This window comes from Cnephaeus nilssonii (assembly GCF_951640355.1).
Source record: "Cnephaeus nilssonii genome assembly, chromosome: 12".
In the NCBI taxonomy this organism is placed as follows: Eukaryota; Metazoa; Chordata; class Mammalia; order Chiroptera; family Vespertilionidae; genus Cnephaeus; species Cnephaeus nilssonii.
The window spans coordinates 12,916,380-12,941,118 of NC_137083.1; the positions used below are offsets into that span (position 1 = coordinate 12,916,380).

A 24,739-nucleotide genomic window follows, 5' to 3' on the forward strand; every position below is an offset into this window, starting at 1 on the left:
AACATTCTTCAATGACTCCACATTTCCTATAGAATGATTAGGTGTAACCCTTTATTATTCCATACAAAGCCCTCATCTACCTGTATGACTATCCATGCCTCAGATTTTATACAATTAAACGCAACTAACTGTTTCTCCTTTCAGTGCTTTCATCATGCTTCCTCTGCTACTTAAAACACTCTTGCCCCATCTTGACCTTTACTACTCATCGGTTAAGGTACTACCTTCCTCCACAGTTTAAGTCCCTTCTCTTCAATCCCAGAAGGCTCTGTCCAGAGCTATCATTGGATGCTCCATATTATATTATGAAGATCTGTTTATATCTCTGACTTTCTCAACAGATTGTGTGCTTTGTAAGTGTAAAGACCACCTTTTATTTATTTTCTATCCCCAGAACTGGGTACAAAGTGAAGCAACTATCATTTATTGAACAAAAGCATTACCCTTCATCATCAGCTGGCCAACATATTAAAAATCTGCCTAGGATCTGTCCACCAATCTAATAGCCTTTTCTATTACAAGTATATTAGTCTAATTATGCAATTTCAAAAAATAATAGACAGAAAATCTTTCCTTAACACCTCCAGTTAAATGAAACTTCAAAGTTTCAACATTTTGCATAGCCAAATATCTTTTATTTTTTAAAACTGGAATACCAAAGACATAACCCAACTAGCTACAGAACACTTCCAGGTTTTTTCCTGTGTATTTAACCAAACTAAATTAAGTTTTTAAAGTGAACATCTGCAACAACAAAAGAATCCTAATCTATCAATCAAAGTTGGCTTCACCACTTCTTGTCTTTTCTTTATATTTATCCAAGTTCTCCAACTTTAATTCTTCTTCCTCTTTATACTGGGCATATTCAGTATCTTTTTCTGGGTTTGGAGTTGGTGTCTCTTTTGGTAGCAAGAAACATTCAGCATTCAAAACTTGCTCAGCAGTCATTGAACTTCTCCGATAGATCAAACTACATAGGAGGGATTTGACATTATCACCCTGCAAGGAAAAAGAGATGTGGCAAAACAAAAATCAAATCAAAACAAACAAGCAAAAAGACAAACCTGCAATAAGGAAAGAGGATCATATTCAAAAACACTTTTAACCAATGTTACAGATCTAAAATCACTTTTTCCTATTTAGATTTTTTAAGATTTCTACAAAATTCAACCCGTTTTTACCAGAAATGAATTACTCAATAGTTAAACAATGAAACTGAGTTACAAAAGAAACACAGCTGAAATGTCTCAAGAAACAAGTGAAATTCCAAAACAGGACATTTTATATCTTCCCCTTTCCCGTTTTTAGGGTAATAGTCAGAGCTTGGCATGATAAAAATGTACACTGAAGCTCCTCTCGCTCTCTCCCTCTGCTTTTCTCTCTCTGAAACCAATAAAAACTTATTTTTTAAAAATACTCTATTTAAAGTGTCAGCCTGTGGACTGAGGGGTCCCAGGTTCGATTCCGGTCAAGGGCACATGCTCAGATTGCGAGCTCGATCTCTAGTAGGGGGCATGCAGGAGGCAGGCAACCAATCAATGATTCGCTTTCATCATTGATATATCTACTCTCCCTCTCTGAAATCAATAAAAATATATTTTTTATTTAAAAGACGTTCTTTATTTATTGTGGGCACTTTGATAAATCTAGAATGGGTCTTGGTTTCTGCTCAGTAAGTAAGGAAAATGGCCCTTCTCCCCTGCCTTATGCTTTAGGTTAGCTAAAATTTCAGCAGGAGGAATATTGTCACATGCACCAGATTTCACTGAAAAGCAAGACACTTTTTCATTTCCTTTATGTTTAAATGAGTAAATATTTACTAAATATGTATGGTATACAGAACACTGCTGAATGCTGAATTTAGATTGAGGGCAAGAAATATTTGTGTTTTTTATTGTACCTTTTAAGTATTTTTATCATGAGTATGTGTGTCAAACATACCTGTTATTTTTTTCAAAATAGTGTCTTGCAAATAGTCTCTTATAGAGAAAGAAAATATATTCTTCTTAGAATTGATCTAATGAAAACTTGTGATATCTTTACCTTTCTCCTAGGGGTCAAGTGATTGCCATTCTTCCCCCTTTAATGGGGAAAATATACTTATATTCTGGAGATAGGCATTCATACCATTTTCTAGTTAGTGAAACTCTGATTTTAAGTATTTGATCATATCAAAGTCAGAAATAAATTTACTAAATGGTAAAAAAAATCTACACTAATAAAAGAGAATGATGCAAATTGATCATACCTTCGTGATGCCCACCAGCCAATCAGGAGTATGCAAATTAACCCAACAAAGATGGCAGGTTAATTTGCATATGCAGGCACCAAGCGGCTGGGGGCGGGGCGGGACACCTGTGTTGTCACCATGGCGACGATGCAGGCATTCCACACTGCCCCAGCCGCTGCAGGCCTCTGGGCAGCGTGGGAAGGCGGAAAGGCGGCTCTGGGCCGGAGCAAAGGCAGAAAGACAGCTCCGGGGGGAGCGAAGGCGGTGCCGGCAGCCAGGGGAAGGAAGGCCCATTCTTGCATAAATCTTCGTGCATCGGGTCTCTAGTATGTATATATATATACATATAAAATACTCTATTTATAGATCTTGGTTGTTTACTTGTTCACATTTCCAAATTATTAATTTTTTTAATGCTGCAATCCTAGTAACCCAGCCCCTAGTTCAATTTCTGATATAGAATAGAAACTTAAACTATGTTGGCTGAATACAAATATGAATGGCAAAGCAATATGAATGGCACAGATGTGTGACAAAGAAAAGATATAGCTAGGTATTTATAAGAAAAGTAAAACAGCACTAGGAGATTTGGCTCAGTGGATAGAGTGTCAGCCTGTGAACTGAAGGGTCCCAGGTTCGATTCTGGTCAAGGGCACATGCCCAGGTTGCGGCTCGATCCCCAGTAGGGAGTGTGCAGGAGGCAGCCAATCAATGATTCTCTCATCATAGATGTTTCTATCTCTCTCCCCCTCTCCCTTCCTCTCTGAAATCAATAAAAATATATTTTTTTAAAGTAAAATATTAATTTTAATACAATATCACCTTGGAAGATACAGAAAAGACTATTTTTCCTTAATTGTTACTTAAGATTATTTATATAATTTGTGTGAAAAACATACACTCCAGCAGTCTTCTCTAGCAGTAATTCTCTGGCAGTAATTTAAGTAGGGTACTTAACTTTTTTTCAGTATTTCTTTATTGTGAATGCTATTTCGCATTCTTACAATAATTAGAGCATACTTTCAGTCAAATATTTAAGTTTACATTACTATTACACATCTATATCACATTTGCAACAAGTAAATAAAAAAGTCACATACCAAACGAAACTGATCCACTTTTGGGATTCCCTCTTCATTTGTCTCAAATTCCTGATTTTGAACAGAAAGCTGTAAAGAAAATCAGAAGGAATAAATTCCCAATGTACCAATACTGACCCTATAACAAAGTCAAATCTGGAACTCTTCAGATTCTGGTGAGAAGAGAACAACTAACTCAAAGAAAGCACATTAACCCTTGCAGGATAAAAATACGTTCATTATAATAAGAACTTGTTCACAAACAACCAAATAGTTCCCCCCAAAAAAGTATCAATCAGAGTGGTTGCACACAGTATAGCAACTTTTAATACTTCCTCACCTTACAAGCACCATCCCCAACTGGAGACTGGATCAGCTCTGCCAAGTCCCACATAACCCTGTAGTTCCATGGCAGGAAGGAGAGCAGCTCAGAGCTGGGCATTCAAAGTGTAAGACCTTTAGAGGGAGGCTATTGTCTGGGACCAGAGAAAGTGCTTAGCCCCATCCTGCTGGCTGGGCTGGCATCATCCTCAACAAGAGAGAGTTTTGATCTATCGTCCTGAGCCCAGGTAGGCTAAGCTTGCTCCTGTACCCAACCTGAACCTGCAGCGCGCCTCCATAGAGGAAACTAGAGTTGGAGACTGTCAGAAACAAAGGGGTTTGGCTTTGAACCAGGAGCTACTTTCCCTAAACCTATTCTCAGCTAGCCTGGGTTCATCCTACAGTCTCCCTTTGGAAGGCTCTGGAGGAAGACCAGGCAACCTCAGGGGGAGTTGGAGTAGCTGACAGGTGAAAGTGGACATCAGGGAGCTTCTGTCCTTTTACAGATCTGCTCCCAGCTCAAAGCTGGAAGAAGGCAACCCTTTTACACAGATTGGCCCCTCCCACACACACTCAGGTCCAGTCAATGCAGACACAAACTGAACAGAGTAGTAGTTACAGACAGGCAGCCCAAGGTCGGTAACTCAGAACATCTGACAGTGACCTGTACCTGAACCCCACTCAGGCAGACCCAGAACTAACACAACCAGTGGTGGGCTTCAGACCACACCAAAGCTTAACCTAACTAGCCACACACAAGTGGCACACCCAAAGGGGAATTCTGGCAGGCACCAGATCCTGCTGGAAACAACCCTGCCTCAGGGGGCAGCCCCTGCACAGCATTTCATGCATGGTGATCCAAGTTTACCTTATAGTCACCCAGACTGAAGGGTTAACCCCACCCACAAAAGGGCCAACATCATTCAAGTTCAGCCACAGCAGGGGGTGCACATAACCCACAAGAAACATTCCTAGAGGATGGAAGTCAGGTGATCTGGAAGATTGTTCTACTGAACCCAACAAGACACCTCAAAACTGTACCAGCACAGCAGCTTGCACAGTGTGGTCAGCGATGAGCCTCACAGTCAGCCAGCCTGAGGGTTGATCCTGACCATGAATGGGCCAATAGCAATCGAGACCCAATTACAACAGGAGGGCCCACATAAGCCACACAAGGGACATTCCTAGTGTACCCAGCTCAGGAAATCAAGGAGAGTACAATCACTAGGTCCCACAGCACACCTACTACATAAGACTACCCCATAGCAGTTCTATCTAATACACAGATGAAGAAACAAGTCCCAAATGAAAGAACAGGAGGAATCTCCAGAAAAAAAGAGTGAAATGAAATGAAGGCAAGCAATTTATCAGAGTTCAAAGTAATGGTTATAAGGATGCTCAAAGAACTTACTGAGAACTACAACTATTGAAAAAGAACATAGAAACCATGAAAAAGAACCAGCAAGAAATGAAGAATACCATATCTGACATCAAGAATACAAAGTGGGTTGGATGAAGCAGAGAATCAAATCAGTGATTTGGTAGCCAAGGTAGGAAAAAACACCAAATCAGAGCAGTAAAAAGAAAAAAGAATTAAAAATAATGAGAATAGTTTAAGGAACCTCTGTGACAACTTCAAAAGAACCAACATTTGCATGATGGGGGTGCCAGGAGGAGGAGAGAGAGAGCAAGGAATTAAAGACCTATTTGAAAACATAATGACAAAAAACTTCCCTAACCTGGTGAAGGAAACAGACATACAAGTCCAAGAAGCACAGAGTCCCAATCAAGATGAGACCAAAGAGGCCCACACAGAGACACTTCATAATTAAAACGCCAAAGGTTAAAGACAAAGAGAAAATCTTAAAAGCAGCAAGAAAAAGCAGAGTAACAACTGACTCCACACTACTAATAAATCAAAGACATATGCATCCATATTCTCACTGCAGCATTTAATAAGACATGGCACATATCTATACAATAAAGAGCCAGGGTCATAACGACCATTATGACTGAAGGCTCCACCAGACCGAAGTCATGCTGGGTTGCCATGGTGACCCAGCACTGACTGCTTAGGGGGCTGCGGATCAGGTCCAAAGAGAGGCCTGCAGAGAGAGAGGCAGGGTCTGATCTGTAGCCTCTGTGGCAGCTATTGATCAGAACTTGCCTCTCTCTCCCAGCCTGGCCAACAGCCGTGCCTCCATTTCTCTCCAGGCCTCCAATGGGGCTGCTGATCAGCACCACCTTTCTGATCAGGCCCCGTTGATAGGCCCAGAGATGCTGACTGGCATAGAAACTGACCAATCAGAACCAAATCTGGGTGAATGTAAGGAGCCAATGGCTGCCTAGGAAGTGGAGCTTTTGACGCAGACTGGCATAGAAACTGACCAATCAGAACCAAATTGGCCAACAGAGGAGGGCAGTAGGGGACAAGATCAGGCCAGCAGGGGAGGGCAGCTGGGCATGATTAGGCAGGCAGAGGCAGTTAGGGGTGATCAGGCAGGCAGGCAGAGAGATTAGGGGCAATCAGGCAGGCAGGCAGAGCTGTTAGGGGCAATCAGGCAGGCAGCCAGGTGAGTAGTTAGGAGCCAGCAGTCCCAGACTGTGAGAGGGGTGTCTGACTGCCGGTTTAGGCCCAATCCTGGTGGTCAGACATCCCCTGAGGGATCCCCAATTGGAGTGGGTGTAGGCTGGGCTGAGGGTACCCCCCTCCATGCATGAATTTCATGCACCGGGCCTCTAGTATACAATGAAATTATTCAGCCATAAAAAAAAGAATGAAATCCTGCCATCTGCAATAACATGGATGGACCTAGATGGTATTATGCTAAGTGCAATAAGTCAGAGATACAAATGCAATATGATTTCACTTACATGTGGAACCTAAAAATTAAATAAACGAACAAGCAGACCAGAAACAGACTTATAGATACAAAAAAACTGAGGGTTGCCAAATGGGATGAGGGAATGGGTGAAAAAAGGTGTAGGGATTAGGAAATACAAAGTGGTAGTTATAGAACAGTCATGGGAATATAAAGTACAGTATAGGGAATCTAGTCAATAATATTTTATTAACTGTATAGTGTTAGATGGGTACTAGATTTATCAGGGTTATCACTTAAGTTGTATAAATGTCTAATAACTGGTTTTTACACCTGAAATTAATGTAATATTGTATGTCAATTATAATAAAAAATAAAATACTATTTTTAATCAACCAGCCACATATAATTGTGTCTATTCCTACTGTCTCTATTCTGCCCCACTGATCTGTATGTCTAAGTGTACACCAACATCACACTTTCCTGATTTTTAATTTCATTAAGTCTTAAATTCAGATAGTTTAAGTCCTCCAACATTATGCTTTTTCGAAATTATTTTAGCTATCTCAGATCCTATGTATTGTCATATAAATTATAGAATTTGATTGACAATTACTGAAAGCCTAGAAGTATTGTTGTTGAAATTGTATTGACTCTGCAGACCAATTTGAGAAGAATTCAGATCCTTCAACATTGAATCTTCTAGTCCATGAGCATGGTACATTTCTCCACTTATTTAGGTCTCCTTTAATTTCTCTAAACAACACTTTTTAATTTTCAGTGTATAGCTGTCTCTACTGTAAGTGATGTATTTCAATTTCCTATTTTGCTAATACATGAAAACACAATTATTATGCTGATGTTTTTTCCTGCAACCTCACTAAAGTTCTAGTTGCTCTTACGTACATTCCTACATATTTTCTACATAATAAAGACAGCTTTACTTCTTCCTTTTCAAACAGTGTGTTTTTTACTTCTTTTTATTGCCTTAGTACACTGGCTAGACCAGGATCAGCAAATTATGGCCTGTATGCCAAATCTATTCCAATGCTTATTTTTGTACAGCCTGGAAGCCATTTTTTAATGTTTAAAAGAAAATAAAAAAAAAAAAAATAGTCCCGGGTCCGGGCGAGGCCCTGGGCCCCTGGATCCGGGTGAGCCTGGGTCCCGGGTCCGGGCGAGGCCCTGGGCCCCTGGATCCGGGTGAGCCTGGGTCCCGGGTCCGGGCGAGGCCCTGGGCCCCTGGATCCGGGTGAGCCTGGGTCCCGGGTCCGGGCGAGGCCCTGGGCCCCTGGATCCGGGTGAGCCTGGGTCCCGGGTCCGGGCGAGGCCCTGGGCCCCTGGATCCGGGTGAGCCTGGGTCCCGGGTCTGGGCGAGGCCCTGGGCCCCTGGATCCGGGTGAGCCTGGGTCCCGGGTCCGGGCGAGGCCCTGGGCCCCTGGATCCGGGTGAGCCTGGGTCCCGGGTCCGGGCGAGGCCCTGGGCCCCTGGATCCGGGTGAGCCTGGGTCCCGGGTCCGGGCGAGGCCCTGGGCCCCTGGATCCGGGTGAGCCTGGGTCCCGGGTCCGGGCGAGGCCCTGGGCCCCTGGATCCGGGTGAGCCTGGGTCCCGGGTCCGGGCGAGGCCCTGGGCCCCAGGATCCGGGTGAGCCTGGGTCCCGGGTCCGGGCGAGGCCCTGGGCCCCTGGATCCGGGTGAGCCTGGGTCCCGGGTCCGGGCGAGGCCCTGGGCCCCTGGATCCGGGTGAGCCTGGGTCCCGGGTCCGGGCGAGGCCCTGGGCCCCTGGATCCGGGTGAGCCTGGGTCCCGGGTCCGGGCGAGGCCCTGGGCCCCTGGATCCGGGTGAGCCTGGGTCCCGGGTCCGGGGGAGGCCCTGGGCCCCTGGATCCGGGTGAGCCTGGGTCCCGGGTCCGGGCGAGGCCCTGGGCCCCTGGATCCGGGTGAGCCTGGGTCCCGGGTCCGGGCGAGGCCCTGGGCCCCTGGATCCGGGTGAGCCTGGGTCCCGGGTCCGGGCGAGGCCCTGGGCCCCTGGATCCGGGTGAGCCTGGGTCCCGGGTCCGGGCGAGGCCCTGGGCCCCTGGATCCGGGTGAGCCTGGGTCCCGGGTCCGGGCGAGGCCCTGGGCCCCTGGATCCGGGTGAGCCTGGGTCCCGGGTCCGGGCGAGGCCGTGGGCCCCTGGATCCGGGTGAGCCTGGCCCCGGGTCCGGGTGAGGCCGTGGGCCCCTGGATCCGGGTGAGACTGGGTCCCTGGTCCGGGTGAGGCCGTGGGCCCCTGGATCCGGGTGAGGCCACGCGACCCTGGGTCTGGGAGAGGCCACGCGCCCCTGGGTCCGGGTGAGGCCATGCGCCCCTGGGTCCGGATGAAGCTGAATCCTGGGTCTGGGCGAGGCTGTGTGCCCCTAGATCCGAGTGAGACTGGATCCCGGGTCCGGGTGAGGCCGTGGGACCCTGGATCCGGGTGAAGCCGTGCCCCTGGATCCGGCCGAGACCAAACCAGAGGGAGTCGGACCTGCATTACCACCATTTGTCCACCATCCAGAGCTGAGGGGTCAGTGCCGACATGTACTCATAAGGAACTGGTGGACATTGATATTGGGTCTCAAAAGAACTGTTGGACCAGAAAGAAACTCACTACAGACTGATTCGTTTGCCTGTCAGCATAACTATTATTGCTCGTCGCACATTCAATTCTTATAAGTATATCTCTAGTGACACATGATTTCGCTCATCTAGGGGAAATGATGAACAACATAGACTGATGAACAAGAACAGAACCAGAAACAAGGAGGCATCGATCGGACTATCGGGCCTCAGAGGGAGGATAGGGGAGGGTGGGGGGAGGGGGGAGAGATCAACCAAAGGTCTTGTGTGCATGCATATGAGCCTAACCAATGCTTAAGTTCAACAGAGGGTTGGGGCATCCATGGGGAGGGGGGTGGGATGGGAATGGGGGGATGAGGACAAATATATGACACCTTAATCAATAAAGAAATAAAAAAAAAAAAAAAAAGAAAATAAAAAAATACTATTTCTTGACATATTAAAATTTTAACAAATTCAAATTTCAATGTCCATAACACTCATTCATTTACATATTGTCGATGGCTGCTTTCATACTATAGAGACCTTAAATACTTACCATATGGCCCTTTATTTTGCACAACCCTGGGTTAGAACCTCTAGTACAATTGTAAGCAGAAGTGAGAACAGACATCCTTCCCTGATTAATACTTAATCCCTCATAATTCACAGGAAGAATGGGTTTAAACCTGAATAAAAAATCGCCATCTGGTTTACATTGAAATCAGGAATATTTACTCAAGGTTCACTCAGCATTTATTTTCCACATATGGATAAAATGCTTCCATATAATACAAGACAAAATCATTTTCACTGTTAATCTTGACTTTAATAAAACTAAGACAAGTGTGATATATAAATATATAGCAAGCCAATTTGTAGAAAGTATATAATAGGTGATAGAAAGTATGTCAACAGTTTGTCATAAAACTTTTTTAAAAGGAAAACAAGCAACTTTCTACTAAAAATCTATCACTGCTTTTTTGTTGAGGAAAATCCCTACAAAATCATCAGTTTATATACTGACACACATACACACACACACACACACACACACACACACACAGTATATAAATAAATGACCTATTTCAATAAAAAATAACATACCCACAATAAAATGCAGCCATACGCATACAAGTCAGAACTTGGAGAAGCAGGTTTTCCCATTTTCACTTCAGGTGATATCAAACTCAAGTCACCAACCATCATGTTCAGTGAGGCTCGCTGACTCTAGAAAAACAGCAGGTTAAATATCTTAGAGGCAACACAGTTGAGGTGGCTCTCTGTGAAGTACTCTATATCTATTCAACAACAACAAAAACTAATTTGTAATACTCCATTCTCTTTTGTCACCAAGTATTTTTACCTAATTTCTATTATAAACTGCTCCTAAAATCAGTGTCATAAAATTAACAGTGAGACTTCGGTTACATTTCACACTGTAGATCCAAGTAGATTTAAAACTAAGAACCACTAAGTATTTAAACATTTGGTACATTTTTAAAATAAATGTCATAAGGGAAGAGAAGATGTGCTATTTTCTAATTCTAAAATATTCTAAGTAACTTTTAAAAAAACTGAAAGTCTACAAAGTATTTTCCTTCTTTACTGACCATTTTCTAAGTATACCATTTCTGATGTGTCAAAAGATATCTAGTAACAAGAACAAAAGATATCTAGTTGACTGAACACTCTGTGGCTCAGTGGTTGAGCACCGACCTATGAACCAGGAGGTCACGGTTCAATTCCTGGTCAGGTCACATGCCTGGGTTGCAGGCTCAATCCCCAGTGTGGAGCATGCAGGAGGGAGCTGATCAATGATTCTCTTTCACCAGTGATGTTTCTCTCCCTCTCTCTCCCTTCCTCTCTGACATCAATAAAAATGTATCTTTTTTTAAAAAAGAACATGAAACCTGGATTTAGACAGACCTTGGCTGCAATTCTCCTCTCCACTTATTTGCTGTGTGACCTTAGGCTTTACCTAATTCTTTGAGCCTAAATTAACTTGTAAAATGGAAATAATATCTACCTTACAGAGTCATGGGAAAGCTAAAAATAATTGGTAATCACCTAGCACATATTACTGTTAATTATCTCTTCTCCTCCTCCTGTCTTCACCCTTGGTTCCCAAGTTCCTAAAAAATGTCTATTAATTTAAAAAATAGCAAAAAAAAATAAAAAATAAAAAATAAAAAAAATATATATATATATATCTTATATAATCTATTAGGAGGGAAGGTATTAATAGAAGGAGAGGCAGGAAATAGCCACCTAGTTTTCCCTGTCTATTTCCTAGCAATTAAATGTATCTTGATGATGATACAATAATGTTTAGTGTTGTCAATGCCACTGACTACAATGTCAGCTTGCTCTTAAGACTGATAGTTACAAAACATAATGCAAAAATTTAGAAACTCTGTTCCAGCACCTAGCTGATAACAAATTGCTTATACTACATAATACAACTTAAACGAAAGGCAAAGCATCTTATAATTAGAGGCCCAGTGCACAAAATTCGTGCACTGCAGGGGGGTGTCCCTCAGCCCAGCCTGCACCCTCTCCAATCTGGGACCCCTCGGGGGATGTCCAACTGCCAGTTGTTGGACATCCCTCTCACAATCCAGGACTGCTGGCTCCCAACCAATCACCTGCCTGCCTGCCTGATTGACCCTAACCACTTCTGCCTACCAGCCTGATCACACCCTAACCACTCCCCTGCCAGCCCAGTGGCCCCCAACTGCCCTCTCCTGCTGGCCTGGTCGCCCCTAACTGCCCTCCCCTGCTCCTGATCGCCCACAACTGCCCTCACCTGCCAGCCATCTTGTTGGCCAACTTGTGATGACATGGGGGCAGCCATCTTGTGACCACATGGGCGTGACCACATGGGGTGGCCATCTTGTGCAAGAGTGTGATGGTCAATTTGCATATTACCACTTTATTATATAGGATTATCGTATCATGTAAAAGTGTTAAAATACTGCCTAATAATATTAAACGATGTTTAGGACCTATTTGTAAAATCGTGTTATTTTACCACAGATTTGGTGAAGTCAAAATCTCCAACAATTCCTTGTTCACGGTTTAAAGCAAATACATTATTCTGATGAAGTGATCCATGAATTATGTCAGCCTTGTGCAAGGTATGCAGGCCTTGAGCAACACCTTTCATGACCTTTAAAGCTTCCTATAGATAAATACACACAAAAGAAGTCAGGAAGTAGGCAAATCATTTTAATACATAACTAAAAGACTATTCCAGAAATGAGTAAAGTTTCCTCCAAATGAATCTTTATTAAGAATATAGCATAGAGAAAGAATTAGACAGAAGCTATGATTATGTAACTGGTGACATCATCTATACATGACTTAAAATTCAGTCTCTAAGAAGACTTAGATTATAAATAATGACTATATAAGGTATCTAGGGGAGAAAAGGAGACTGAAATAGTGTTACCAGGCAGGAAAATTCAGGATGTCCTTTATTGGTATTACTAATTCAAATTTATGACAGAAATTAAAGTTGTCACTCAAGTACCTATAATACCAAGTGCTATATATACAATGCAACTTACAGTACAGCTTAATAGTTTTAAGCATGAGCTTTGGTACCAAAAAGACCCAATTTCAAGTCCCAACTCTACCACTGGTTAAGGGACCCTGTGCAAGTCATTTAATCTCTGTGAGCCTCACATTTTTTCATCTGTATTTAATGGGATAACTCATATCACAGGGTTGATGTGACAAATACAGTAATATGAGTCAAAATTTTACATAGTATAAAGCAAGTAATATGCCCTCCATAGACATTAGCTGTTATTTTCTCATTCAGCACATTCATGGGAATAGATTTTTTTTTTTTACTTACCTCTGAAGTTAGAGGCATACTGGCTTGAATAGCACTCAAGTTTGCTCTAGGATAGTATGGGACCATCAGATAAGCCATAGGATCGGACTAAGAAGCAAAAACAGAAAATAAGACTCAAGGTAAAAAATTCTTCAATATATTTTTAGTATATATTGATTGTTCAAGATACCTTAATTTAAAAGGAATGAATAATTGCCTCACTAATACTGGAAGCTAAAACTTTTTTAAAATGCAACATTTTCTGCAAGAGATTAGTATAACTTTACCTTACACAGAAATAGGAATATCAATGGTAGCAACCCAGACTCTTCCTTAGCTTCTCTCCAAGCTCTGTGATAGGCAGCTGTTCTCTGAACCACCCTGGCTTCTGTATCAACATCCACAGAGTAGCCCTTGTACCAAAAAGAGAGACACTGGTAATTCCAAGATTAAAAATCCCACTCTAATGATACATCATTCCAACTTCAACGTCATGATTTTTACATAAGTTAAATTACATCTAATTTTATTTTTAAACTTTTTGAGTACATTTTTATCTGCTTTGAATGCTGTAATTTAGAAAGGAAAGAACAATTCTACTTGTGACTTAATATATATCCACAATGCATGCCACTGAGGCCAAATTAACCTATTATCATGATAACAGTTTCCCAGATAAATTAAGAGAAGAAATCAAAGAATAGAAGACTGAGTTGGCAAAACAGGTAAAATTTTATAGTAACTCATTTCAAAGAGAAGTATAAGAAAAACAAAAATTTTAAAAAGCTACTAGATAGAATGTAATAAATTCACTTAAAAAGGAAAGCAAGTATTTCCTATTAAGAAACATATATTACTTAGGAAAGCTTTAAATTCAAAATTATTTCTGGTTATCAAACAGGAGCATAATCATCAAGCTGGTCAACTAATAAAATTTAGAAAACAAACAGTGGGCTTTTACTTTCCTAAAAAGTAACACCACAGCCCGTTACATTTCTGAATCTCCCATAAGTCAGAATAACTTAAACTTACCTTTAAAAGAATTATCTGCCCATTAACCTCAGAACATAACAAAGGACGCTTGCTGCTAAGTTCTTTCATGGGCTCAGCATCAAGAAGATCCCGTTCCAAGCTCATGGTAAGAAGACCACCAGAGTTCTAGGCACAAGTTTTTGTTAAAGTAATAATCCAAACAATCCCAATGCTTAAATCATCAACATAATTAGTTACGTGCTATTAGCTGAATTGGACATCATTAACCCTACTGGAGAAACCAAGGAAATAAAAATATTTAAAGTTTCTTTTTTTTTTTTTTTTCTAGTTCCTGGCTCTTGAACCACAACCCAAAGTATTATCATTATCAATTTAATTGCTACTACAGTTAGAGAACAGACTCTGAAAAAGACTGGAGTAAACCAGACATGCTTCCAAGGAACCCTGATGTTTACTTGTGAAACTTCTTGCATTTTCTAAAATATTAAAATGACAATAAAAAGAAGGTTGTAAAATGGGAATGAGAAGCCTAAAAATTATGACTACTATGAAGTAATTCTAGTAACTCTGCATCTGTTTGAAGTGGAATCCTCAAGGGTGAAAATGAATTTCAAGTATTTTCATTCTACTAAATTATTCCTGCTACTTTTAAAAAGAAATAATGTTTTGCACTAAAACTTGAATATCAACAACTTAGGTCAAGCAAGTTTCACTGCGGTACAATTTTAGTAACAAGGACTGTAAAACTGCTTTGGATTTTTCTTAAATGTTGTCAATACCCACAACCTATAATCAATCCACAGAGGTTTCCTAAGTACGCATCTCAGTTAAACATCTTAAAACCATTAAAGAAGTCCATAATCCCTGATTTAACCCTTTTATATTCTTCCACAATAAAATAGGTTAGCATATTTTTAAATTAATTTTCAAGTCCTACATGGCACCACATATTCACTCACCCATTCTACATGGATAGTCTCTAAGCTATAGTTAAACTAGAGGCCCAGTGCATGATTTAATCATGCACGTGTAGGCTGTCTGTCCGCTGGTCGGGACCCGGTGTGGCCGGCAGCTCTGAAGTCCCAGGGCCCCTAGGCTGAGGCAGGCCGGAGCCCAGGCCGGAATGCTGGGGCCGCCGCCGCCTCCTCTGCCTTCGTGGAAACCCACGTCCTCTACGGACACAGGGACACAGGGACACCGGGACACCGCAGCGCGCTCCTGCTCCTGCGGCCCAACTGCCGCCAGACTCCTCCCCCGGGAGCCACGCCGCCCGCCCACCCGCGCCGCCTCCAAACCTCCAAAACGCCGGCTTGCGGCCCCAGAGGCCCGTCTGTGCTGCAGCACAGCCAAGGCCCAGACGCTGAGCTCGCATTGCCACAACGCGAGCTCAGCGTCCTGCGGCCCAATCACTCCAGCCACCCCAAGTCCCGCCCATGTCTCCCGCTGGCCCAATCGTGGGCGTAGCAGAGTGATGGTAATTTACATATTACCTTTTTATTAGGTAGGATAATTGCATGAAAAAACCCACATTATTTTTAAAGTTCCATCTGGAAAGATTTTACAATAATTACTTTAACAATTTAAGAGACATTAATCTTCACATTTATGAATTCACAAATATGTGAATATCCCTTTGTGTCCCACATCTGTTATCATGGACTTAATGTCAATCTTTAAGAAGAAATACCATGCCCTAGCTGGTTTGGCTCAATGGATGGAGCATCAGCCTGTGGACTGAAGGGTCCCAGGTTCGATTCCAGTTAGGGGCACATGCTCAGGTTGTGGGCTTGACCTCCAGTGGGGGTTGTGCAGGAGGCAGTTGATCAGTGATTTTCTCTCATCATTGATATTTCTGTCTCTCTTTCCCCTCTCCCTTCCTCTCTGAAATCAATAAAAATGTATTTTTTAAAAAGAATAACTATCATATCTAGCCCCCATCACTACCAGGCAATATAAAACACAGAGCTAACAAATTCTGCCTTAAGAGCCAGAGTCTACCATCCTGCTCCACACTGCCCTTCTATCTAGTACTCTGATTTTCCAGCCTTTGAATCCTATTGGCCTAGAAAACTATACCCACATCAACATCTCTAGCTTAACCAACATCTCTACAATTTTCTCCAATCTGCTTTAACTTAAAAGATACATTTGGCACCAAAACCAGTTTGGCTCTGTGGATAGAGCATCGGTCTGTGGACTGAAAGGTCCCAGGTTCGTTTCCGGTCAAGGGCATGTACATTGGTTGCGGGCACATCCCAAGTAGGGGGCGTGCAGGAGGCAGCTGGTCGATGTTTCTCTCTCATCGATGTTTCTAGCTCTCTATCCCTCTCCCTTCCTCTCTGTAAAAAATCAATAAAATATATATATTTTTTAAAAAGATACATTTGGCATAAATTCCTCATGACTAGCAGTGTCCTGCTTTTATTCTAACTCTTGGCCAGCAGCTAAAACTGCTATTATTTCAAAAAATAAAACACCTAGAATGCACTGTGCCAGTATTAACCCTTTGCACTCGCTTGCTTTTTTCTCGATTCCTTTATTCTAATGCTAACCGTGTCGAATCACACTCTACATCCGAGTGCAAAAGGTTAAAGACAGTTTTGAGAAAAAGTTCTCATAATACCCAGACACTACTCATCATAAACATTTTTATAGTATGGATATTATAAATTTAACACTGACATACAATTTTTAACATCATTAGTTTCAACACTGTCTGCAGAGTAGTAATTCTCGGGAAACAAAGCTTACCATGTATTTAAGTAATCCTATTTCAGGATGAAGCAGAGGTAGCTCAGGGAACCATTTCTGTACCAAGTTATTCAGCTTCTCCTAAGTTTAAAAAATATAGATATATATTCAATTGTGATATGTTGGCCTTTGGGAAAAAATAACATAGCAGTATCTCCCTTATTATATATCTAAGAAGATATGTGTGTGCCCTAAGATATATAATCACTGATTCTGCCTTCTACTATAAAAAAAAATAGCAAATGAAAGCCAAGAATCATCTTAGATCTAAAATACCATCTTTTGGAATTGACCAACAGGAAATGGGATCAAGAAGACGAAACCCTGCTGGGTCCCGGATCCGGGTGAAGCTGCGCGCCCCTGGGTCCGGGTGAGGCTGGGAACTGGGTCAGGGTGAGTCTGGGTCCCGGGTCCGGGTGAGGCCGTGGACCCCTGGATCCGGGTGAGCCTGGCCCCGGGTCCGGGAGAGGCCGTGGGCCCCTGGATCCGGGTGAGCCTGGGTCCCGGGTCCAGGTGAGGCCGTGGGCCCCTGGATCCGGGTGAGCCTGGGTCCCGGGTCCGGGTGAGGCCGTGGGCCCCTGGATCCGGGTGAGCCTGGGTCCCGGGTCCGGGTGAGGCCGTGGGCCCCTGGATCCGGGTGAGCCTGGGTCCCGGGTCCGGGTGAGGCCGTGGGCCCCTGGATCTGGGTGAGCCTGGGTCCCGGGTCCGGGTGAGGCCGTGGGCCCCTGGATCCGGGTGAGCCTGGGTCCCGGGTCCGGGTGAGGCCGTGGGCCCCTGGATCCGGGTGAAGCCGTGCCCCTGGGTCCGGCCGAGACCAAACCAGAGGGAGTCGGACCTGCATTACCACCATTTGTCCACCATCCAGAGCTGAGGGGTCAGTGCCAACATGTACTCATAAGGAACTGGTGGACATTGATATTGGGTCTCAAAAGAACTGTTGGTCCAGAAAGAAACTCACTACAGACTGATTCATTTGCCTGTCAGCATAACTATTATTGCTCGTCGCACATTCAATTCTTATAAGTATATCTCTAGTGACACATGATTTCGCTCATCTAGGGGAAATGATGAACAACATGGACTGATGAACAAGAACAGAACCAGAAACAAGGAGGCATCGATCGGACTATCGGGCCTCAGAGGGAGGATAGGGGAGGGTGGGGAGAGAAGGGCGAGATCAACCAAAGGTCTTGTGTGCATGCATAAGAGCCTAACCAATGGTTAAGTTCAACAGGGGGTTGGGGCATCCATGGGGAGGGGTGTGGGATGGGAATGGGGGGATGAGGACAAATATGTGACACCTTAATCAATAAAGAAATTTAAAAAAATAAAAAATAAAAAAAATAAAATACCATCTTTACTAACAGAAGAAAAACTTGATTACCAATTTTAGGCCTGGTATACATAAATAAACACAGAACCTTGCCTACGGTCAAGCTCTGCACTAACTTCAAGCTAAAATGAAAAAGTGTGACAATACACCAATTTGAATTATGAAATTGTCCTTATTTCTCAAAAAAAAAAAAAAGAACACAGTGTCATGTTTAAATAACAGCTATGTCATTTAGGAGGAAACACACATAAACACCTTGAAAAAAAATATGTAGCTCTACAAAAGCCACTTTGAAGCAAATGTGAAAATCGAGGATTCTTAGAAAAGTTATTTATCACATATTCATTAACTGAAATTTCTAGACACTTATCAAGTCACTGGAAGATAGCTATTTTATTCAAGGTGAATACTGAAGTACACAGTCATGTGAGTTTGCTAAATGAAATATAACCTTAAAATGTCTATTATTTCACAATATTTTTATTTTTTCAAAGCAATGTTCTTAACTTAGTTCACATTGCATTCCTGATACATAAAATACAATACTCTTGCATTTTAAAGAGAAAATATGATGACTGACTCACAAAAACTAGTGGTAGATTAGAGACTTAAAGATGCAACGTCTCCCCCACCCAAAACCAGGTAGTTTTTTTGTTATATTCTTCAACTAATTTATGCTGCCCTATTAATGCTGTCATTGCGGTATTATACCAAAATGATGTTCATATGAAATTTAATAAAGGAAAAATCTTCAGGTTTTCTGTTAAGCAGAATATAAGCAATGTGCAAATTGTGTTTATGCTATCATCTCAAGTCTTGTAAAAATAAGCAAAAAAAGACGAAAGGAAAGATAACGTCAAAAATTAACAATGATCACTATTGTTACCACAAGTAGGAAAATTATGGTGATGTTTTTTCTTCTTTATAATTTTGTGTAATTTCCACATTTGGTACAATGGTAATAAATTATTTTGTCATCAGAAATTAATATCTAAATTCACATAAACATTACTGTGCCAATACATAACTATGCCAATATCTCTATCCTTGTTATTATAGTCCACTTCATAAAATGGATATATTAATTCAATATCTAGTTCAAACTAATTCAAAACTTCAAAGAATCAAATACTTACATATTCCTCTCGCTCACGATAAATTTCCTGAAAGACACTATTACGTAACTGAGTTATTTCTTGTTTTATTTTCTCAATTTCAGATCCATCATGGTCATCAGACTTTAATCAGAAAGAAAAAAAGTGACCTTACAGGCTTGTTAAAGTAGACTGAAAATAAGTCTTCCTAGTAAGAATTAATGCAACTTCTAAGCAAATCACTCCATCTGATTTCTACATATCCTATGTACCTAGCACATAATAGCACTTGTTGAATTAATATTCTAACACTAATTTTCTAAAACCTCTGAAAAGGAATTATAAAAAATAAAGACAAAGTAAATTATATAGATTTTTTTCTCACCTCTTAAAATTTGCTGAAGAATTTCTCTACAATAAAGATGACCAACTGCCATCAGAAAGTAAGTGTCAAGAATAGGAACCAGAATACAATTAAATGCCCTGGAATGGTTTTCTACATAAGATTTGGGTTTGTGTTTTTTTAATGAGTAAATGTGTGGCATGTCTACTAGAGGAAAGACTCCAGTGATAATAAGCCATCTTAAATGGCACATTTTCAAAGTTAGATATATTTCTCCAAAAGTTAAAAAAATTAAACTGAAAAAGACACCATTCCCCACAGCCCAGAACACAATAAAACTGGAAAAATATTAAACCATTATATTCCACTTAAGTGCTTCAAAGAGAAACAGAGCTCATTCAAATTGGATTAAGACATAATATAAAACTCTTTTTAAATCAAGTTCTCAAGGGAAAACTAAGAATTCCCAAAATTTCACAAAGTTTTAAAACTAAGGAAGAAAGTTAATGAAGATTAGAATGTCCTAATTCTTCTAGTTCTATTATCATATAAAAACAACTTTAAATATTTCCAAGAAACAATAAAGAAACAATATGTACAACTATTTAAAAAAGAAGTGAACAGAAGACATCATGATCTGAAAAATAGTTTATAACAAAATTCTACCTTTGGGGAACACCCCAATACAAGCCTTGCATGTAGTAGGTTTGTATTGTAATAGACATTATATAACAGTCCAAACCAAAAGAGTTTTTCAAATTATTAAAAAATATTTATGTTACTGAAAACCAAGGCAGCCATGTAAACTGTTTTCAAAGAGCATTTAGTGACATGGAAAAATGTTTACACTATTAATGTAATAATTTTATTTACATACACAGAGGGGAAAAGATAAAATGTATAAAAATGTGAATAATGATTCTATTCTATTCAAAAGAGAACATTTACGCATTACTTTTATAAAGCAGAGCCCAAGTAAAGTGAGGCACACAAAGAGTTCAGTGACAACAACTATTTGCTTACTTCTTCCAAATTATTCTTTTCAACCAATTTCCATCTCAGTCGAGCTTTTAAGTTTTTCAGTGTCTTTTTAATGGACAGCAAATGATCCAGATTGGGGCTCTTATTTAAACTTTCGATAATCTGCTTCTTAAACTAAGTAAGAGAAAGAATTATCACATTTTCAAAACAGACAGCATAGTCACTTACAGACCATTTATTACTTATCTATTAAGATTCAACTAGTATTTACTGAATGCAGGTTGAAATAAAGTCTACAAGATAATTCAACACTTGATTTCTTAATTATCCATATTTCTATTTAGAAGAATATCTGTTCCAGTATTGAAAAGCAAAGGTAAAAGTAATATCTCAAGCTAACACATACAGTAAGGCATACTTTGCTAGAGAATATGCAAATTGGAATTTCTAATGACAATGTAAATTAAAATTACCTTTCCCATCTGAACAATAAAGATTTATTTTTTAAAAAATTACCTTTCCCAAAAGTAGTTTCATAATATGTATCAAGTTTTAAGAATATTCATTCCTTTTGACTTAATAATTAATAATTTTTAGGAATCTGAGAAAACAGACATACAAAAATAAATATAGGGTGAGGGCATGTGCTGCGGAGGTGGGAACAACCGGGGAGAGGTCAGGGGGGGGAAAGGATTCATATGTAGTACTTTAAACAATAAAGGACTTTTTTAAAAAGAATAAATATACCATAAAGGAAAAAAATTAAGTACAAAGTTATGTACAGTATTATTGATGGTAAAATAAAATTCAAAGTAACCTTAATGTCTAATGCAGAGGAACAGTTCACTGTATATCTGTACGAGGAATGACTTCTCAGCCCTGGCCAGGTGGCTCAGTTAGTTGGAGCGTCGTCCTGTACACCAAATAATGTTGCAGGTTCAATTCCCAGTTAGGGTACATACCTAGGTTGCAGGTTTGGTCCCCAGTCAGAGCGAGTACAGGAGGCAAATGATTGATGTTTCTCATCTCTCCCCCACTTCCCCCCTTCCTCTCTCTCTAAAAATCAATGGAAACATATCCTTGGATCAGAATTTTTTGAAAAATGACTTATCATATGGGAAAATGTTCATACTACACCATTAAATAAAGAAAACATTTTCAAAACAGTTCACAAAATGATATAATGCACATAATACACATACATACATACAAGTCACCATACAAAGAAAAAAAAGGCACACGTCATTTTATTGTGCTTTCCTTTATTGCGCTTTGCAGTACTGTTTTTTTACTAATTGAAGGTTTGTGGCAACCCTGGTCAAGCAAGTCTATCGGCACCATTTTTCCAACAGCATTTGCTTATTCCATGTTTTTGTGTCACATTTTGGCACTTCTCACAATATTTCAAACTTTTTCATTATTATGATATTTGTTATGGTGATCAGTGATCAGTGATCTCTGATATTACCACGGTAATTGTTTTGGGAGCCACACCCATATAATATAGCAAACTTAACCAATAAATGCTATGTGTGACTGCTCCACTAATCAGCCCTTCTCCCATCTCTCTCCTTCTCTTTGGGCCTCCCTATTTCCTGAGACACAACAATAATGAAATTGGGCCAATTAATCTATATATATAAAAGGCTAATATGCAAAGTGTCCCCTTGGGAGTTTGACTGGAAGACTGGGAGTTTGGTCGCTCGCTATGATATGCACTGACTACCAGGGGGCAGCACGGAACGAAGGAAGGTCCCAGCTGGCAGCCGGCAGCCAGGGAAGATAAGCCCCTGCCAGCTGCCAGCAGCCAGCAGCCAGCAGCCAGCAGCCAGCAGCCAGCAGACAGTGAAGGAAGGCCCTGGCCAGCAGCTGGAGGCCCTGATTGGCCCTGATCACAGGCCAGGCCTAGGGACCCTATCCATGCACGTATTTCATGCACTGGGCCTCTAGTAATCCTATAATGGCCTCTAAGTGTTCAAGTGAAAGGAAGAATCACACATCTCTCACTTAAAACCTAGAAATGAGTAAGCTTAGTGAAGAACGTTGAAAGCTGAGATAGGCCAGAAGCTAGGACGTTGCGTCAGCTAGCCAAGTTGTGAATGCAAAGGAAAAGTTTTAAATTAAGTGAACACACAAATGATAAGAAAGCATAACAGCCTTATTGCTAATATAGAAAAAGTTTAGTGATCTGGCTAGATCAGACCAGCCACATTTCCTTAAGCAAAAACCTAATCCAGAGCAAGGCCCTAACCCTCTTAAATTCTATGAAGGCTGAGAGGTGAGAAAGCTGCAGGGAGAATTTAATTACATACCAGCTTACAGCAGGACAGTGCTTTACTAACAATAACAAATAATTTACCTACACACGGGGTATTAAACTACCTGAGAAAAGTTTAAGTATTAAAAAATACAAAGCATCAACACAGAAGACAAATAGAATAAAGCATGATCCAACCTCAATACTGTGTTTGTACTTGGATTGTACTGCAGCAATAAGCCTTTCCTCTGAATGGATCTTCTGTAGTACCTGACTATATGTACTTAAAATGATTTCCTTGTCTGCATCACCTTGCTCCTAAATGAAATCACACACATGGAATTATAGACAAAGGAGTATCCAAAACAGTTAAAACTTTCAATAACAATGGAAAAACTTCAAAATGATGCCTTTAACACATTTCTATATCCATTTCAAAATACTTCTTAAACACAAATCTTTTTCTAGACAGAAGAAAGAATGATTGTCAAAGATGTACATATGGGAATTTTACTCCCATTACACTATTATTCTTACAGGTGTCTGGAGTAGAGGAACATTAAAGAAAATCAGGAATACTACAATGCTAAATGTAGGAACTAAACACAAAGCTATTTTTAGAATAATCTATTAACAACCATTTCTAAAGTTAAGTCTGACAAAACCATCTAAATGAGGACTATTTGACAAAAGAGAATACAGTTAAGTATATATTTTTAATACTAATCTAAATAAAATCACAAACGGTAAAAAGAAATACTGTAAGTAAAATGAAGAACATTACTACTGAGACTTTGGTAAACAGCTGAAAACCTGGGAAAGAATCCTAGTGAACAATATTAACATTAAAAAACATCCTTTTGAGGAGCTACACTAATTTTTAACTTGACATAGCAACAGAGAATATGCACAATAGAGAAATGGAGCTATTAATCACCCATGTGTAACTGCTTCCGAAGCTCTCACAGATTTATTTCAAGTTTTCACAAATTCTCAGAATCTTTTATTTCAGTCATTGAGTACGATGGACTAAAGAATCAAATGCTTCAGAAAGTGGTTACACTTAGATTTCCTAGAATTAAACATTAGATTTCATTTTTAATGTTAAATGTCCTATTAACCTTTTGCACTCGGATGTCACGGTTAGCATTAGAATAAAGGAATCGAGAAAAAAGCAAGCGAGTGCAAAGAGTTAAAAATGAAAATACCATGCCTGGGGAAGAATGAGATTTTGTTTTGTATTTGGATTAGAACTTGACAGTGTTACTCTTTCTAACAGGCCTATAAGAGCAAAGCTAAGACCAGTCTTGATATTTTCTAACCAGCAAGAGAAACAAACCATATTGCTTCAAAGGATGCAATAAATATCAACTCACAATCAGAGATATCTCCAGCTCTTTGCAGACACTTGACTCAGCCTTCTCTAGGATTTCATCAATATTATCAATTGTGTCTTCAGAAGTCAGTGATTCTTCCACAGAGAGATCAAAAGCCTCATTTATAAAAATAAAAGCATGAAATATCTCATGTAATTATTTCAATAAGTATTGTGTCCTTATAACTGGAACAGAACATTAGCCTATTCACTGAGCAATGTGGGGGAAATAAGGATACACAGAAAAAAAGTACTATCCTCATGTAACTTATGCATGGGGGGAGGGAGGTACAGATGTATCACACACATTAAAAAAAAAACCAACCGATTTTTTTTATAGTAGTTAGTGGTTAACAGAGGTAAGAGAATACAGAGGAAAAGTATGGGGGTGGGGGAGAGGAAGAGACAAGACCAAGATGTTTGGTGGGAATAGTAAGAGTTAGTCTTACTAAAAACTGGTTTAAAAAAAAACCTTGAATGTGCAGGTGGCAAGCTTAAATCTGAATATTAGGCAGGCAATGTCAGGTCTTGAACAAGGAAGGAATATGATTATAACTGGTGATGACTTACTAGTATTTAGGAATCTGGAGACTAAAAGTTACAGACTAAACTCAAATGGTTCCATTTATTAGAAAAACAAAGGTATTTTCTATCAGGAAATAAACTTAATAGTAAGATATTAAACAGAATAAAATCAGGGGCCTAAATTATAATATAGAACTAAAGATCACAAACAGT

General features: G+C 40.5%; 1 protein-coding gene across 2 annotated transcripts in view; it reads right to left on the bottom strand.

Annotated features, from left to right (window-relative positions):
* Positions 1–654: 654 nt before the first annotated feature.
* The window catches only part of STK31 (serine/threonine kinase 31), a 52,467-nt gene continuing 28,382 nt past the window's right edge, over positions 655–24,739 (bottom strand). The window contains exons 12-23 of one of the 2 annotated variants that reach the window (XM_079786037.1): positions 24,003–24,119; positions 22,825–22,944; positions 20,412–20,543; positions 19,088–19,189; positions 16,619–16,699; positions 13,907–14,032; positions 13,162–13,287; positions 12,896–12,982; positions 12,065–12,214; positions 10,138–10,260; positions 3,331–3,399; positions 655–999 (exon numbers count right to left, since the gene is read on the bottom strand). In XM_079786037.1, coding sequence (XP_079642163.1) covers positions 772–999; positions 3,331–3,399; positions 10,138–10,260; positions 12,065–12,214; positions 12,896–12,982; positions 13,162–13,287; positions 13,907–14,032; positions 16,619–16,699; positions 19,088–19,189; positions 20,412–20,543; positions 22,825–22,944; positions 24,003–24,119 — 1,461 coding nt within the window. In that variant the 3' untranslated portion in view covers positions 655–771. The remainder of the gene's footprint in view (positions 1,000–3,330; positions 3,400–10,137; positions 10,261–12,064; positions 12,215–12,895; positions 12,983–13,161; positions 13,288–13,906; positions 14,033–16,618; positions 16,700–19,087; positions 19,190–20,411; positions 20,544–22,824; positions 22,945–24,002; positions 24,120–24,739) is intronic. The other variant, XM_079786038.1, reaches the window with a different exon arrangement.